The sequence below is a fragment of the Nanorana parkeri genome, unplaced genomic scaffold (assembly GCF_000935625.1).
Source record: "Nanorana parkeri isolate BGI_ZX_2015 unplaced genomic scaffold, ASM93562v1 scaffold1004, whole genome shotgun sequence".
Taxonomy (NCBI): domain Eukaryota; kingdom Metazoa; phylum Chordata; class Amphibia; order Anura; family Dicroglossidae; genus Nanorana; species Nanorana parkeri.
In genome coordinates, this window is record NW_017307272.1 from 193,791 (window position 1) to 209,187 (window position 15,397).

A 15,397-nucleotide genomic window follows, 5' to 3' on the forward strand; every position below is an offset into this window, starting at 1 on the left:
TGGTCTCGAAGTTACCCCAATTGCTGTTGCATATTTGAAATGCTGTTGTTTATGTTTATTTGAGGATAGATGCTGTTTTGCCCTTAATTGATGTTATGCAAGTATTGGAGCTCGCCCCCCTTATTACACCCCAGGTGGTAGCATCTCATAAGCCTACCCCTTTACACTACAAGTGTCGCTTGACTCGCTCGCTGTAGCATACCACTTTTCCCCCACGTAGGATATCGGCTCTACCCCGACCTCTGGAGCTCCCTAACCGCTCCTCGGGGGTCGGTGGAGAACCGAATTGCTGGTGACCCAGCATTGTAGCTGTACCTGCTCCCCTCTCTTTGTTTTCTTTCTGCTCTTTTTTACTTTTCTTCTTCCCCTCTACCCCCCCTCCCTTTTTCTCCTCACTTCCCTGCCTCGTCTCCCCCCCTAGCTCTCTGAGGTAATGTCTTGCCTCAAGGTCTTATCCCTGAACGCCAAGGGCCTCAATGTTCCCGAAAAACGCACTATGATCTTACGGGATCTTCATCGCCAAGGCATCGACGTAGCACTCCTTCAGGAGACCCATTTTAAGACCGATCAGATCCCCCGATTCGGCGACCACCGCTACTCCACAGTCTATCACCGTAGTTCCCCCGACAAGCGATCCCGGGGGGTCAGTATTGTCATGTCCCGCAGACTCCCCTGGACCGAGACGGATAAATATGCCGGGGAAGATGGCCGGGTACTCTTTGTAAAGGGCACTATTGGTTCCCAGGTTGTCACACTCGCTAATCTGTATCTTCCTAACCATGACCAGATCTCCTTCTTGACTCGTGTCCTGACACTCCTAGCCGATTTCCGAGATGGCCTCCTAGTCCTGGGTGGAGACTTCAATCTTGTCCTCGATCCCAGCCAGGACTCATCCGCATCCTCCTCCCACCTATCCTATAGCAAAGTGAACCGCATCAAACGCTGTCTTTACGACCACCAACTGGCGGATGTCTGGCGCATCCAACACCCATCCACGAGGGACTACACCTTTTTCTCCCATCTCCACCAACGTTATACGCGAATAGATTTTTTTTTCATACACCACAGTCAACTCCCACGGGTCTCGACCACTGAGATAGGAAACATTACCTTTTCAGACCATGCCCCTATCCTTCTCACCCTCTCCCTAGGCGGCCCCCCTCCTGGCCCATGGCAGTGGAGGTTGAACGATTCCCTACTCCATGACCCGACCGTCTTAACATCTCTCGAACAAGAACTTCGGTTCTTCTTCCAAGAAAACGACACCCCGGACGTATCCCCCTACACCATATGGGAGGCCCACAAGGCGACCATACGGGGCTCTCTTATAGCACATGGGGCCAGACTCAAGAAATTACGCCTTGCCCAAATCTCTAAACTGCTGGCCCAAATACGCCATCTTGAAACCCGCCATAAGACTTCCGTAACCCGGGAGGTGGGATCCCAGCTATCCTCCCTCCGCGAGCAACTCCGCACCATCTGCCTTACCAAAGTCAAAGCCTCCCTAACGAAATGTAGAAGGTTGTTTTATGAATATGGCAATCGTTGTGGGAAATATATAGCACGTGCTATTCGTAAGCGACGCGCCCGAAATTACATCCCGTTCGTTACCCACTCCTCCGGGAACAAGTCCACGACGTCGGAGGCGATAGCCACCGCATTTAAGGACTATTACTCATCCCTCTATAATCTCCCTCAACCATCCTCTCCCTCCTCTACCACACCCTCTCAAGCTCGACCAGCACGCATTGCCGAATATATCGCCAACTCAGCCATGCCCTCTCTTGAACCTTCTGTCAGTTCCCTTTTGGAATCTCCCATTACTCCCGCCGAATTGGAATTCGCAATTAAATCCACACAAACAGGCAAAGCCCCCCGGCCCGGACGGCTTCTCTATCTCTTACTATAAAAAATTCCTACCTTACCTCTCCCTCCACTTCCTTCGGGCCCTTACCTCCCTCCGCGATGGAGCTGCTATCCCCCCGGAATCACTCCTAGCCCACATCTCGGTAATACCCAAAGAAGGAAAAGACCCCGCCCTATGCCCAAGCTACAGACCCATATCCCTACTCAATGTGGACACTAAATTATTTGCCAAGATCCTCTATTTTCGCTTGTCCCCCTACTTGGCTGACCTGATTCACCTGGATCAGGTGGGGTTTGTGCCAGCATGAGATAGGAAACATTACCTTTTCAGACCATGCCCCTATCCTTCTCACCCTCTCCCTAGGCGGCCCCCCTCCTGGCCCATGGCAGTGGAGGTTGAACGATTCCCTACTCCATGACCCGACCGTCTTAACATCTCTCGAACAAGAACTTCGGTTCTTCTTCCAAGAAAACGACACCCCGGACGTATCCCCCTACACCATATGGGAGGCCCACAAGGCGACCATACGGGGCTCTCTTATAGCACATGGGGCCAGACTCAAGAAACTACGCCTTGCCCAAATCTCTGACCTCTTGGCCCAAATACGCCATCTTGAAACCCGCCATAAGACCTCCGTAACCCGGGAGGTGGGATCCCAGCTATCCTCCCTCCGCGAGCAACTCCGCACCATCTGCCTTACCAAAGTCAAAGCCTCCCTAACGAAATGTAGAAGGTTGTTTTATGAATATGGCAATCGTTGTGGGAAATATCTAGCACGTGCTATTCGTAAGCGACGCGCCCGAAATTACATCCCGTTCGTTACCCACTCCTCCGGGAACAAGTCCACGACGTCGGAGGCGATAGCCACCGCATTTAAGGACTATTACTCATCCCTCTATAACCTCCCTCAACCACCCTCTCCCTCCTCTACCACGCCCTCTCAAGCTCGACCAGCACGCATTGCCGAATATATCGCCAACTCAGCCATGCCCTCTCTTGAACCTTCTGTCAGTTCCCTTTTGGAATCTCCCATTACTCCCGCCGAATTGGAATTCGCAATTAAATCCACACAAACAGGCAAAGCCCCCCGGCCCGGACGGCTTCTCTATCTCTTACTATAAAAAATTCCTACCTTACCTCTCCCTCCACTTCCTTCGGGCCCTTACCTCCCTCCGCGATGGAGCTGCTATCCCCCCGGAATCACTCCTAGCCCACATCTCGGTAATACCCAAAGAAGGAAAAGACCCCGCCCTATGCCCAAGCTACAGACCCATATCCCTACTCAATGTGGACACTAAATTATTTGCCAAGATCCTCTATTTTCGCTTGTCCCCCTACTTGGCTGACCTGATTCACCTGGATCAGGTGGGGTTTGTGCCAGCGAGGGAAGCTAGGGACAATACCACCCGAGCCTTGGGGGTCATCCACTCTGCCCTGTCGTCTGCCTCCCCCTGCGTCCTACTATCCACCGACGCGGAGAAGGCATTCGACAGGGTCGCCTGGGACTTCCTCTCAGCCACGCTGAAGGCGGTAGGCCTAGGTACCCACATGCTGACCTGGATACGTGCCCTTTACTCCTGCCCCTCCGCCAGGGTCCGAGTGAACGGAGTGATATCGCCCCCATTCTCCATAGCCAATGGTACCCACAAAGGATGCCCTCTCTCCCCCCTTCTCTTCGTCCTTTCCTTAGAACCTTTCCTCCGTACTGTCCGCTCTAACCCAGACATACAGGGTGTACGCATAGGCCCCGTCCAGCACAAGGTGGCAGCTTTTGCGGACGACCTTTTGTTCTTTCTTACCTCACCTGACATCTCTCTCCCGGTGCTCTTGGCGGAAATTGAACAATATGGTACACTCTCAAACTGTCTCGTTAACTCCCACAAATCCATGGCCATGCATCTCTCCCTCGCAGGCCCCCGCCTCCGGAGGGTACTAGACAATTTTCCCTTTAAGTGGTCTCCCTCATCTCTGAAGTACCTGGGCATTCTGCTTCCCAAAAACCCCTCTCAAGCCTACTCCCTCAACTTCCCTCCCCTGCTATCAGCCATCGGCTCTGACCTTAAGCACTGGGACCTTTTCATGGATGGGACGCTGCAACATTTTGAAGCAGTCAATCCTCCCAAGACTTCTGTACCCTCTTCAGGCTTTACCCATTAAGCTACCCTCCGCCTTCTTTAGGTTTCTCAGGTCTTTATTCACTAGCTTTGTTTGGGTGGGCAAACCTTCCAGACTCAAATACAATCTTCTACGCCTGCCTAAAGACTCTGGAGGGATGGGTCTACCAGATGTGCATGTTTACTACATTGCTGTCCACCTGACACAAGTACTGGATTGGTGCCGACATTTATCTTCAAAGCTTTGGACTGGCCTAGAGCAATCCTTCTCTCCGGTACCATTATCAGGTCTACCCTGGTGCTCACCCCCCTTCCCCCCGCCCATTTGCTCCCACCCCGCCATCATGCCTACACTGACGGTGGTCCGGTCCGCCTTCTCTCAATACTCCCTGTCTCCCGCACCATCCCCTTTGATCCCAGTCTTAGGAAATCTGGCCTTCCCCCCGGGGATAGACGACAAATACCTCCTCCGGCTCGGAGCTGCTAACGGACCCAGAGCCCTACATTTTCTACGCGGCACCTCGTGGCCCACATCATTTACCTCAGCCTCCGATCCCAACTCTCCACCCCTACATCCATGGCGTACCATGCAACTTCTCCATTTTTTAAAATCCCTTCCCACCCCTACTCGACTCTCCAGACCAATGTCCCTTTATGAGTCGGAATGTACTCGAAGGCCCAGCACGCCACGCCCTGTCCTTCTGCTACAAATTGCTGCTCTCCAGCTGCACCCCCGACAGTCTGTGGTTCCTCACAAGGTGGGAGGAGGATCTGGGGATCCAGTTCACCCCGAGAGAGCGCACAAAACTACTTGCGCTGTCCTACCAATCTTCCATAAGCAATAGGTATCAGGAGACGGGATACAAATTGGTAACCAGGTGGTACAGGACCCCTCACTCGCTACACTCCATGTATCCCCAGACCACGGATGTTTGCTGGCGCTGTGGTGACACCTCAGCAGACATTCTCCACATTTTCTGGTCATGCCCATGACTCAAGGCTTTCTGGGACCAAGTGTGTATCACTACCCAAAGTTCACCGATCTCCCAGTGCCTCGAGACCCGGCCTTCTTCCTCCTGCATCATAATGACGTCCCGACCAAGAGCTACAAACGATCCGTCGTGCGCCATCTGGTTAACGCAGCCCGAGCGTGTATCCCAGCACGATGGAAAACCAAAGACCCACCCACCATATCGCAATGGCTCAACAGGATTCATGATATATACCGCATGGAAGAGCTTACCAGCTCACTACACAATACCCTGACAAATTCGGCAGGACCTGGTTCTACTGGACTGAGTTCCTCCACTCTCCAGCATATGAAACTGCTTTAGTGTCGTGACCCCGCCCCCATAGAAGAGCTCGGGTCCCACGTTCCTATACGGGTAACTACCTGGGACCCCTACCTACTACGGAGACCGACTGTAGTGATCTCGCATATCCACCCCCCACGACAATATCTGGGTTAGGTTCTCGACACATGCTTTACCCTATGCAGCATAGTTGTTTCTGCCGTTATCTCCCCCATCTGTCCATACCTGATGTATAGATTGACTTATTGTCAGCATGCATGTACTGCATATTTGGACATCCCTGTTTTGTAAACGAAAAATACCTCTTTAAATAAAGAATTTATAAAAAATCACTGATAGCGCTAAACTGATGAGCCATAAAAGCATTTAAAGCGTTGCCTATGGGAAATTTTGGTTATTGTAGTTCTTTGCGGTTTCACAGATTCAGCAAATTTTAAGACTTGACATGTTTGGTATCTATTTGCCCGGCGTGACCCCGTCTTTTATATTTTACCAAAGAATTTGCCATTATATTCTGTTTCTGTGCACTAAATTTCATTTCAGTGTATTTTATCCTAAAAATACTTGTTTGATAAACATTTGCGCAAATACTGTGGGACATAAAAAATTCCAACTAGTATCTTTTTATTCTATTCTATTCCCTATGTTTCCTGAGGCAGTGATGCTGAACATTTTTTAAACCCGAGCGTCCAAACTGCAACACTAAAGTTATTTTCAGTGTTGGCACTTTGAAATAAATAAATTTTGCATCGCAGTTTGGGTACTCGGGTTCAAAAACATTCGCCATCCCTATCCTAGTCTGACAGCGGCGCAGGCGAGTGCCCAGAGGTAGCGGGGAGAGGCCGTAGATACAGGGAATGCAGACCTACCGCCCCTGTGGCTGCACAAGGGCTCGAGGCTGGAGGGACCCAATGAGATCTGGTCCAGGGCCCCCACTGAAAAAATGGTGCCCGCATCTTCAGACGAAACAAATGAAAATTAGAATTTGTTTTCGGGAGCTTCTCCTCTTCGCCATCTTGGATGAGGGCTTCCTTGCCTTTCTGGGACGTCCCTTCCGGTTTACACAGCGGCGGCCGGCGATCCTTTTTGTCGGCGGATTGCTGGGAGACGTGCTGCTGCCTTTTCACAGGGGACAGATCTGGAGTCCGGGAGTTGGACTGCTGTGGCTTTCCACTACCCATGGGGGTGTGGACTGCTGTGGCTTTCCACTACTCTGGGGTCCCCCTCCGCCTGCTGCCTGGGGCGGTTGGTGTGTGCACTAGTGGTGGGCACCATGGACCGCGGTGCAGTCGTCCACAGGGCTATGTGAGGGGTGTGGCCAACCCTTGGAAAATATTTCACATTCCCCTCTCTGTCCAACCTGTACGCCAGCGTCGCTTTCCCAATCTCCTTTGCCCTCCTAGGGGGCTACGGCGGGGGTGGTCAGTGCCGCCGGCACTGCCTTGTCCTTAGAGGTGTTTTCCACTACCATGGACAGTTTTGTGACGCACATTGAACGCACCTTGATGCAGAGGTCCCTTAAGAAGCGCGCTCTGCCGTTGCCTTCCCCTATTCTTTCGGGGAATTGGAGGAGGGTGAGATACCTGCGGCCTCATCCCGCCCTGACCAGGGGGATTCTTCACCGCCAGCTTTGGGTAGTTAGGATGAGTCAAGCGCTTCCCTTATGGTTCAGGAGCGCGAATTGGTCTCTACCCTGATTCGTGCTGTCAGGGAGATGCTCAAGATTGAGGAGGCCCCGAGTTCTTCTGCGCTTCCTCCAGTTCAGTTTGGGACGCATAAGAGCAAACGTTCCACCAGGGCCTTCCCTGGTGGAACGTTTGTATTCCTTTCTTTGATGATTTGATCTACAAGGAGTGGAAGCCACCAACAAAGTCCTTTTCGGTTCCTAAACGCTTCTCGGTCCGTTATCCTTTTGAGGAGTCGTTCTTGACTAAGTGGGCGACTCATCCCGCGGTGGATCCCCCGGTTTCGCATCTAAACAAAGCAACTGTTATTCCAGTGGAGGATTCACCTTCCTTTCGGGATCCTACTGACAGGAAGGCGGAGGCCGTGTCCAGGACCATGTACTCGTTTCGGGTGCTCTTATGCATCCGGTTTTGGCCTCTGCTTTAGTCTCTCAGGACTCTGACGGAGTGGGCTAAGATGCTGCACCAGGGTCTCGCTGAGGAGAACGTCTCTCCTGCTTATATTGAGTTAGCTGACCAGTTGGTGCAGGGCCGGAAGTATGTTTGTAACTTGGCCCTGGATGCTTCTCCACTGGTGTCAAAACTGTCAGCGGCTACGCTCCACCGACTTCTTTGGCTTAAGTGCTGGTCTGCTGATCAGGCTTCCAAGAAGGCTCTGACGGAGCTTTCCGTTACTGGGGATCGTTTGTTTGGAGCTACACTGGATGAGATCATTAAAGATCTCTCAGGCGGGAAAAGTACTTTTCTGCCTTAGGCTAAGAAGCAGAGGGATCAGCGACGCAAGCCGGGTCCTTACTTTTCCGCTCACAAGCGGCTTTTTCGGCCGCCTCCATCCTCAGAGAAGGGCGGTAAGTTTAACAAGCCTCCCCCTAGCCAGGGCGCCAAGCGTCCGTGGAAGCCGAAAGCTGCCAAGCCCCCAGGTAAGCCGCCTTCCGCATGAAGGTCTTCCCCCTTCTCTGGTTTCCAGGGTGGGGGGGGGCCTTCGACTCTTTGCGGATCTCTGGTTGTCCCGCGTCTCTGATTCCTGCGTGCGGGAACTGGTGTCCTCGGGCTACAAGATAGAATCTCTGTTGCGTCCCGCGGACAGGTTCTTTCCTTCCGGATACAGTCCATGAAACCATCGCACTCAAAACCGATGTTCCTTATAAAAGACGGGTGCTGCGGCAGTCGATGGATGGCAACCGTCTATAATCACAGGATAACATATACACACCGGCACTCCAAGTAATGAATCAATGGCGTCTGTTTATTGACGCATGAAACATAGCATAATGCATCAAAAAGCAATGTTTTGGGGTCTCACAGGATCCCTTTCATCAGGCAAAATGAGTGATACAAACACAAGTGAAACCATATACATATATACACACCATACTGTCAAAATTAGCCAATCCCCTAGTCTGCCGTGATCATGTGATGTACTAATTACATCACAATCCCACCACAGTAAAACAATTGCAGGTGTGGTAATCAGGTGATGAATGCATAGTCTATAACAAGCACTGCCTAGACAGATATATGCATGTACAGAGAAATTGAACAGATATAAATACACATAGGCCAGGTGCCAACCGAGCACACATACAGGCAGAGAAGCCATTTCGAGCAGTGGGGGAGTGGCCTATCGCTATATATATGTATATATATAGTAATAATGCTAATCTGCAGCTTTTAACAAAATATTACCTGGTGATCCTGCCATGAAGCTTCTTATTCGGGCAGCTCTTCTTAGGGCAGTGGCGGCGAACCTAGGGCACGCGGGGTCCTCGCGGCTGGCATGCGAGCCCAGGTTCGGGCCACCTCTAAAAAAAAAAAAAAGTCAGACCGTCCCGGATCGCTGCCTCGGTATGCGATCAGGGCCGGTCAAATCCAGGCAGCGGCAGCCTCCTTTGGATTGATGTGATCCAAAATAAACGTGCTGAAATCCTTGTGTTCACTTTCTTTATATTACATCAGTGAGTGAAATAATCATTGCATATAAAGTTCCACAATCTCTTGTGACTTCTGTGCTTCAATTCACTATTAAATCACCAGTGATCCACCTCCAGGTGAGCAAGCACTAGCACACTTGCCAGATAATTCCGACCACCCAGTGGTCTATACTCGCTCTGCACACCTCCCTGGTGTCCAATGTCTCCACTGAATCACCTCTCCAATGAATCACCAACAGCTCAAAATGATGAGTCTGGCTTGGCGTCTCTCCCAAATTTCTCTTTTCCGCTCAAAATAGAAAACCAAGATCGCACACAGTGTAAAACTGCTAGAGAGGCTTTCGGGTGAAGAGATGGAGCTGAGCTCATACAAGCCGTTTTTACAGTGCTGAATAACCCTTTTAAATGCAAGTGTTCTGATTTTTATGAATAAACTATCATCTAGCAGATTATATACCACTGGGTGGTCGAAATTATTTGGCGAGTGTGTTAGTGCACCTGGATGTGACATAGGGACCTTAGATTGAGGGCAACGATAGATGTGAATGTACACTATGTAAAGCGCTACGTAAATTGTCAGCAATATATAAATACCTGTAATAATAAAAAAAGGCTATGCTGAGCAACACAAAAAAAACTAAAAAAATATTTCTTCTAATATTTGAATTAGTGGAGCAGTTTTTAACATTAGTCACAACACAGAGGGAAAGCTATACACATCCAATCCTCCAAGTCAGCTTGCTCTTAGACTGGCCCTGGAGCCTCACTCCCCTTCCTCTGCAGCAGTCTAGGAATCCTCAAGTCATCATGTCCAATACAGTGTATAGGACGTGAGGAAGCTGAGGGAGATACCATCACTGCAGTGGAGGAGACAGGCTGGAGGGAGTGCTGCTGGCTCTGAGGATCAGGTATAACTTTTTTTTTTTTTACCTTAGCAAAAAGAGCAGTTAACCCTTGCAGTGCAGGGATAACCCCACTGCAAGGGTTAATAAAAATTCTGTACTGCATTCTACTTCAAGGTGTGAATAACAAATGCTTTCACACATGGGGCTATCACATCTGTGAAAAGGAAGAGAAATTCTACACTCCCATTTGTCAACGTTAACGTGAGAGTGTAACTCGTATGTACATTTTTGTCTTTAGTGGCTCTGAAAAAGATAAGAAAATTGGTACGGCACAGAACTTTATTAGGAAAAAAGTAGTGCAAAAATAACTTATTGAAAAATTATACGATTCCGCACATTTCCTTTGAGCTACTGCAGAAAATTAATAAATAAATCCCAAATACTCACTCTTGAATAACTGCTGAGGTCTCAGCCCAGGATTTTAATGCTTCTCTTACATCCTTGTTCCGGCAGTGATAAGCAGCCAAATAAATGTGTGGATACAAGTGCTGATTCTCATAGTGTACTTTGGAGGACTGTATAGCCTTTAAAGAAAAAAAAATAATGAAAAAACACGAGTTAGTTACCTGGTAACTCTGTTTCCAGGAATCTTCTAGGACAGCCAAGGAAAGAAGGCTGCATCTGGCTACAACAGAAAACACATCATCCACATTAGATTAAAAAAAAGCACTTCCTATGACACCAACTAAGTAACCTCTTGGACCGAAGGCAAACGAATGTGTAACCTTCAAGTATGGTAACTTCTCCCTTTACCACCCTACATAGGATGCTAAAAATTGATTTCTCTGGGAGGGAACCTGATGTTCTGGAGGATTCCTGGAAACAGAGCTACCAAGTAACTAACTCATCTTCCAGGACAGCCAATGGGAGAATTAGTGAGGACTAAGTTCACCTACTTAGGGTGGTACTACAGCTTGCAGGACCTTCCTGCCAAACGCTTTATCCTGCTCTGTAAGCATATCGATCCTGAAATGCCTGACGAAGGTCTGAAAGTTGGACCAAGTGGCTGCCCTGCAGATCTGGCCTGGAGTAGCCCCTGCTCTTTCTGCCAAGAAGTCGCCCAGGCTCTCGTTGAGTGTGCTGTGGAATCACCTGGTAAGGTTTTGCCCTGCGCTTTGTATGTTTCTACTATGGCGGTCTTGATCCATCTAGCTATGGTGCTTTTTGTGGCTCTGTTACCTTTCCTAGGACCACCAAATAGGACAAAAAGGTTACTAGATGGTCTCCAAGGTTCCGTGACTGTTAAATATTCCAGAACGCACTGTCTCACGTCGATGCCCTTCCATTTACGTACTCTGTCATTAGTCGGGTTAGTGGCAAAAGAGGGGATGACTAACTCCCAAGTCTTATGCTAGGCGCCACTTTTGGCAGAAAAGCTAGGTCAGGTCTTAACACAATTTTATCCGTCAGAATGGTGCAGTATGGATCCAAGATGGAAAATGCCTATATCGCACCAACTCTCCCGGCAGAAACCAAGGCCACCAGAAGGGTAGTTATTAGAGTAAATTCTCTGAGAGCGCATTCCTGCAGCAGCTCAAAAGGTGGTTTGAGGAACCCCTGAAGCACAACAGATAAGTCCCAAATTGGAACGTTTTCCCCCCGTAGGGATTCCCGGAGTGGAAGAACAGGTCATTGTGATTTTGAGGCTTGCTGAGGAGGGTTAAAGAGAAAATTGCCCTTGCGTTTTCACTTCTTAACCCCTTCATGACCAGTGATGTACAGTGTACGTTACTGACATCGGGCCCGTTTAAACAGACTCTCGCCGTGACCCGGTTTACTTTCGTAAAGCCAACGGCCGGCTTTACAATAGAAGCGATTCTGGTGACTCAGCTGTCGCCAGATCGCTTCTACGAGCCAGTAAACGGGAACTAGGAAAATGCTTTTCCTCTTTGATACCCAAGGTATTCCAAATAGCCTTTAACAATTCACCCGTCACTAAGGAAGGAAACAGATACGTAGCGGACTTAACTTGCTGTTCCTCCTACTCTGATCTATCTGCTGCCTGGTCCCCTGAATCTATCTGGGAATCTGAAGACTCATTGGGTACGTTCTTGCACACATAGCTCTCAGCATAATCGAGCTACCTTCCCCAGATGGCACCCGGATGTTTGGGAGCCCTGAAATCAGTCCTACAGAATTTTGAATGATGGATCTGAATGATTGGAACGTAGAAACCATTTCTTCCCTCATAGAGTCTAAAAGACCCTTAAACATTCCTGCAGATTCTTTGGCGACCAGTTTCTCTATACACTGTGTGCACAATAATTAGGCAAGTTCTATTTTTGAGGATTAATTTAGTTTGAACGACTACAGTGCGGTGTCAATCCAAAATGTTAATAGACCTCAAACCTGAATATTTAAGAAGGTAAAAGTGAGGTTTTGGCTTTCTTAGGAGAATGTCTATGTGTGCACAATTATTGGGCAACTATTAGTGTGCAGGATTATTATGCAACTAAATGGAAAACAAAGATTTTCCCATCTCACTTTTTTTTCCCCATCTGTTAAAGTGAGAATAATAAACAAACTCAAAATTTACAAATAAACATTTCTGACATTTTCAAAAACAAAATAAGTGACCAATATAGCCCACCTAACAGTCATAAGCCATCCGTGGAGTCTGTCAGTTCCTTCATCTATTGACTATCAACTTTTTGTGCAGCAGCAACCACAGCCTCCCAGACACTGTTCAGAGAGGTGTACTGTTTACCTTCACTGTATATCTCTCATTTAAGAAGGGCCCTCAAATTCTCCATAGGGTTTGGGTCAGGTGAGGAAGGGGCCATGTCATTTTTCTTTCATCTTTCAGGGCCCTGTCACACCATGTCCAGACCAGATCTGCATACGTTTCTTCAAACGCGGTGTGGTGCGTTTGTGACGCGTTCCAGTGCGTTTTTTGGGAGGTAACGTCATTATGCAAATTAATCTCTTCCTGCTCGATGTCATAACTTCTCTTGCGTTCCAGTGCATTTGTGACGCGTTGAGATGCGTTCCAGTGCAGGAAAAATGTGACATGCAACATTTTTTTTTCTTGCACTGGAACAGACTGGCCTGGTGTGAACAGAACCCAAAAATCACATAGAAATGCATTGGGATGCATTTTTGGTGCTGAAGAAAAATGCAATGTACAGCATCTGATCCGGACATGGTGTGAATGGGCTCTAAGGCCTTGAAAGATGCAGACTTTTTCCTGTACCACTGCTTGAAGAAAGTGTCTTCTAAAACCTGGCAGTAGGGCTGCAACAACTAATCGACATAATCGATTATTGAAAAAGTTGTCAACTTTTGCAATCATCGATTAATCGGCTTCTGGTTAGTTGGCCCTGTTCACTGCTCCACACAAGCTGCGCGCCGCACCTCCTCACCCCCTCACGCTCGCCGCTGCCAGACCCGCCCGCACCTCCTCCCCGCCTCACGCTCACCGGCCTCCCACATCCACGATCGGCACAGGGACGCGGGGAGAAGAAGTAAGGAGGAGCAGGTGTGGGGGTATGACAATTGCCGATAGACAGGCCCGATCTCAGAAGCAAGTTGCTGGAAGACTGCTCAGGTAAGCCTGCACTTTCCCACACATGGTGCTCTATAATGTATTGATGGTATTTGTATTCCTCTATAGCTGATGGTACATTGTGCTATATGTTATACAGAGGACTACAAATCCCAGCAATAATACATCATACAGCGCAATGCGGTATACCACCAGCTATAGAGGACTACAAAACCCAGCAATAATACATTATACAGTGGTGCAATGGCGAATACCACTAGCTATAGAGGACTACAAAACCCAGCAATAGTACATTATACAGCGCAATGCATAATACCGCCAGCTGTAATGTTTTGCTGGCATTTGTTGTATGCCTCTATAGCTGGTGGTATTCTGTATTGTGCTGTATAATGTACTATTGCTGGGATTTGTAGTCCTCTATAGCCGTTGCCATTCTGCATTCATTGCTATATAGTTTTACACTTTTCATTTCACTATATTGCGCACCACACTTTTTTTTCTTTTCTTATTTACTATCACCACTCCAAGTTTGCTCCCGTGGTGGACTACAATCTCAATACAAACTAGTAGCTCATCACTGGAGCCATTTTTTAAAATGTATTTTATTTTTTATCCGATTAACCGATTAATCGAACTCAATAATCGGCTAACTAATCGATTTTGAAAATAATCGTTAGCTGCAGCTCTACTTGGCAGTAGGTTTGAGAGTTGATTTTGAGTCCATCTTCAACCCGAAAAGGTCCAACTAGCTCATCCTTAATACCAGCCCATACCAGTACCCCACCTCCACCTTGCTGGCGTCTGAGTCGAAGTGGAGCTCTGTGCCCGTTACTGATACAGCTACGGGCCCATCCATCTGGTCCGTCAAGAGTCACTCATCTCATCAGTCTATAAAACCTTTGAAAAATCTGTCTTCAGATATTTCTTGGCCCAGTCTTGACGTTTCAACTTATGCGTCTTGGTTCAGTGGTGGTTGGGTTTCGTCCTTCCTTACCTTGGCCATGTCTCTGAGCACTGAAACCCTTGTACTTCTGGAATATGACAGTACTGGAGGATAATGGGTTCCTGGTAGCTTCACGTTTGATTCTTCTCAAATTTTTGACCGTTAACTTGTGTCTTTCTTTCTCAACACGTTCTTAGTGACCATATTGACTATTTGCAACAAATCGTTTCATGGTTCTGTGATCACGCCCCAATATCCTAGCAATTTCAAGAGTGCTGCATCCCTCTGAAAGACTTTTTACAATTTTTAAATCTAATCTCTTTTTAACCTCTTGCCGTCCGCCCGTAGTAAAAAAACGGACGGACGGCACTGCAGCATCTGCGGGTTGCCGTCTCCAGACGGCAATTTTTTTCTGCTCGCGCGCGCCCCCTAGCGGGCACGCACGGGCAGAAAAGACAACAATTTACATCTCCTTTTTGGCCCATTTTGCCTGAGGAAACAAAGCTGCCTAATTATTATGCACACCTTGATATAGGGGTTTGATCTCCTAAGGCCACACCCTCCCTCATTACACACATACACATCACCTGATATGACATTAAACCCTCAGATTTTTTAACATAAAACAATACTGTAATGTGTACCTTACTGTAATCCATCGTTGTTTCCCTTCTCTTTGCTGCTCTTCCCTTTAAATCCTCATGTCTTCTCATGCTTGGGGAGAACTTCCCTTTGCAGCTGACTGCCTCTTCCTGTAGTGCTGGCTCAGGTTGCAAGCCTATACACAGACACCATGTAGCCATTCCAGAGACAAGGCAGTCTGCTGCAAAACAGAAGTTCTGCCCAGCATGAGAACAGATACAGATTTAAAATGAAGAGCAGCAAAGAGAAGGGAAACAACCATGGATTACAGTAAGGCACACATTACAGTATTGTTTTATGTTAAAAAATCTGAGGGTTTAATGTCACTTTAAATGCAATAAGCCTTCAAGCTTAAACAGCTTGGAGTTGGACAATATGCATAAAAATTGTGATTTGGTCAAAATACTCACTTGCCTAATAATTGTGCAGTGCACATGCTTTGCATAAGGGTTTGGACCAAGAAGACGACATCTTGGCATTGCAAGAGGCGCA

The 15,397-nt window shown here is 48.1% G+C and overlaps 1 protein-coding gene across 3 annotated transcripts in view; it reads right to left on the reverse strand.

The window, feature by feature from the left end:
• MEN1 (menin 1) overlaps nucleotides 1–15,397 on the reverse strand; it is an 82,996-nt gene that overhangs the window by 8,306 nt on the left and 59,293 nt on the right. For all 3 annotated transcript variants that reach the window (XM_018567069.1, XM_018567070.1, XM_018567068.1), the window contains one exon: nucleotides 10,203–10,339. In XM_018567069.1, coding sequence (XP_018422571.1) covers nucleotides 10,203–10,339 — 137 coding nt within the window. The remainder of the gene's footprint in view (nucleotides 1–10,202; nucleotides 10,340–15,397) is intronic.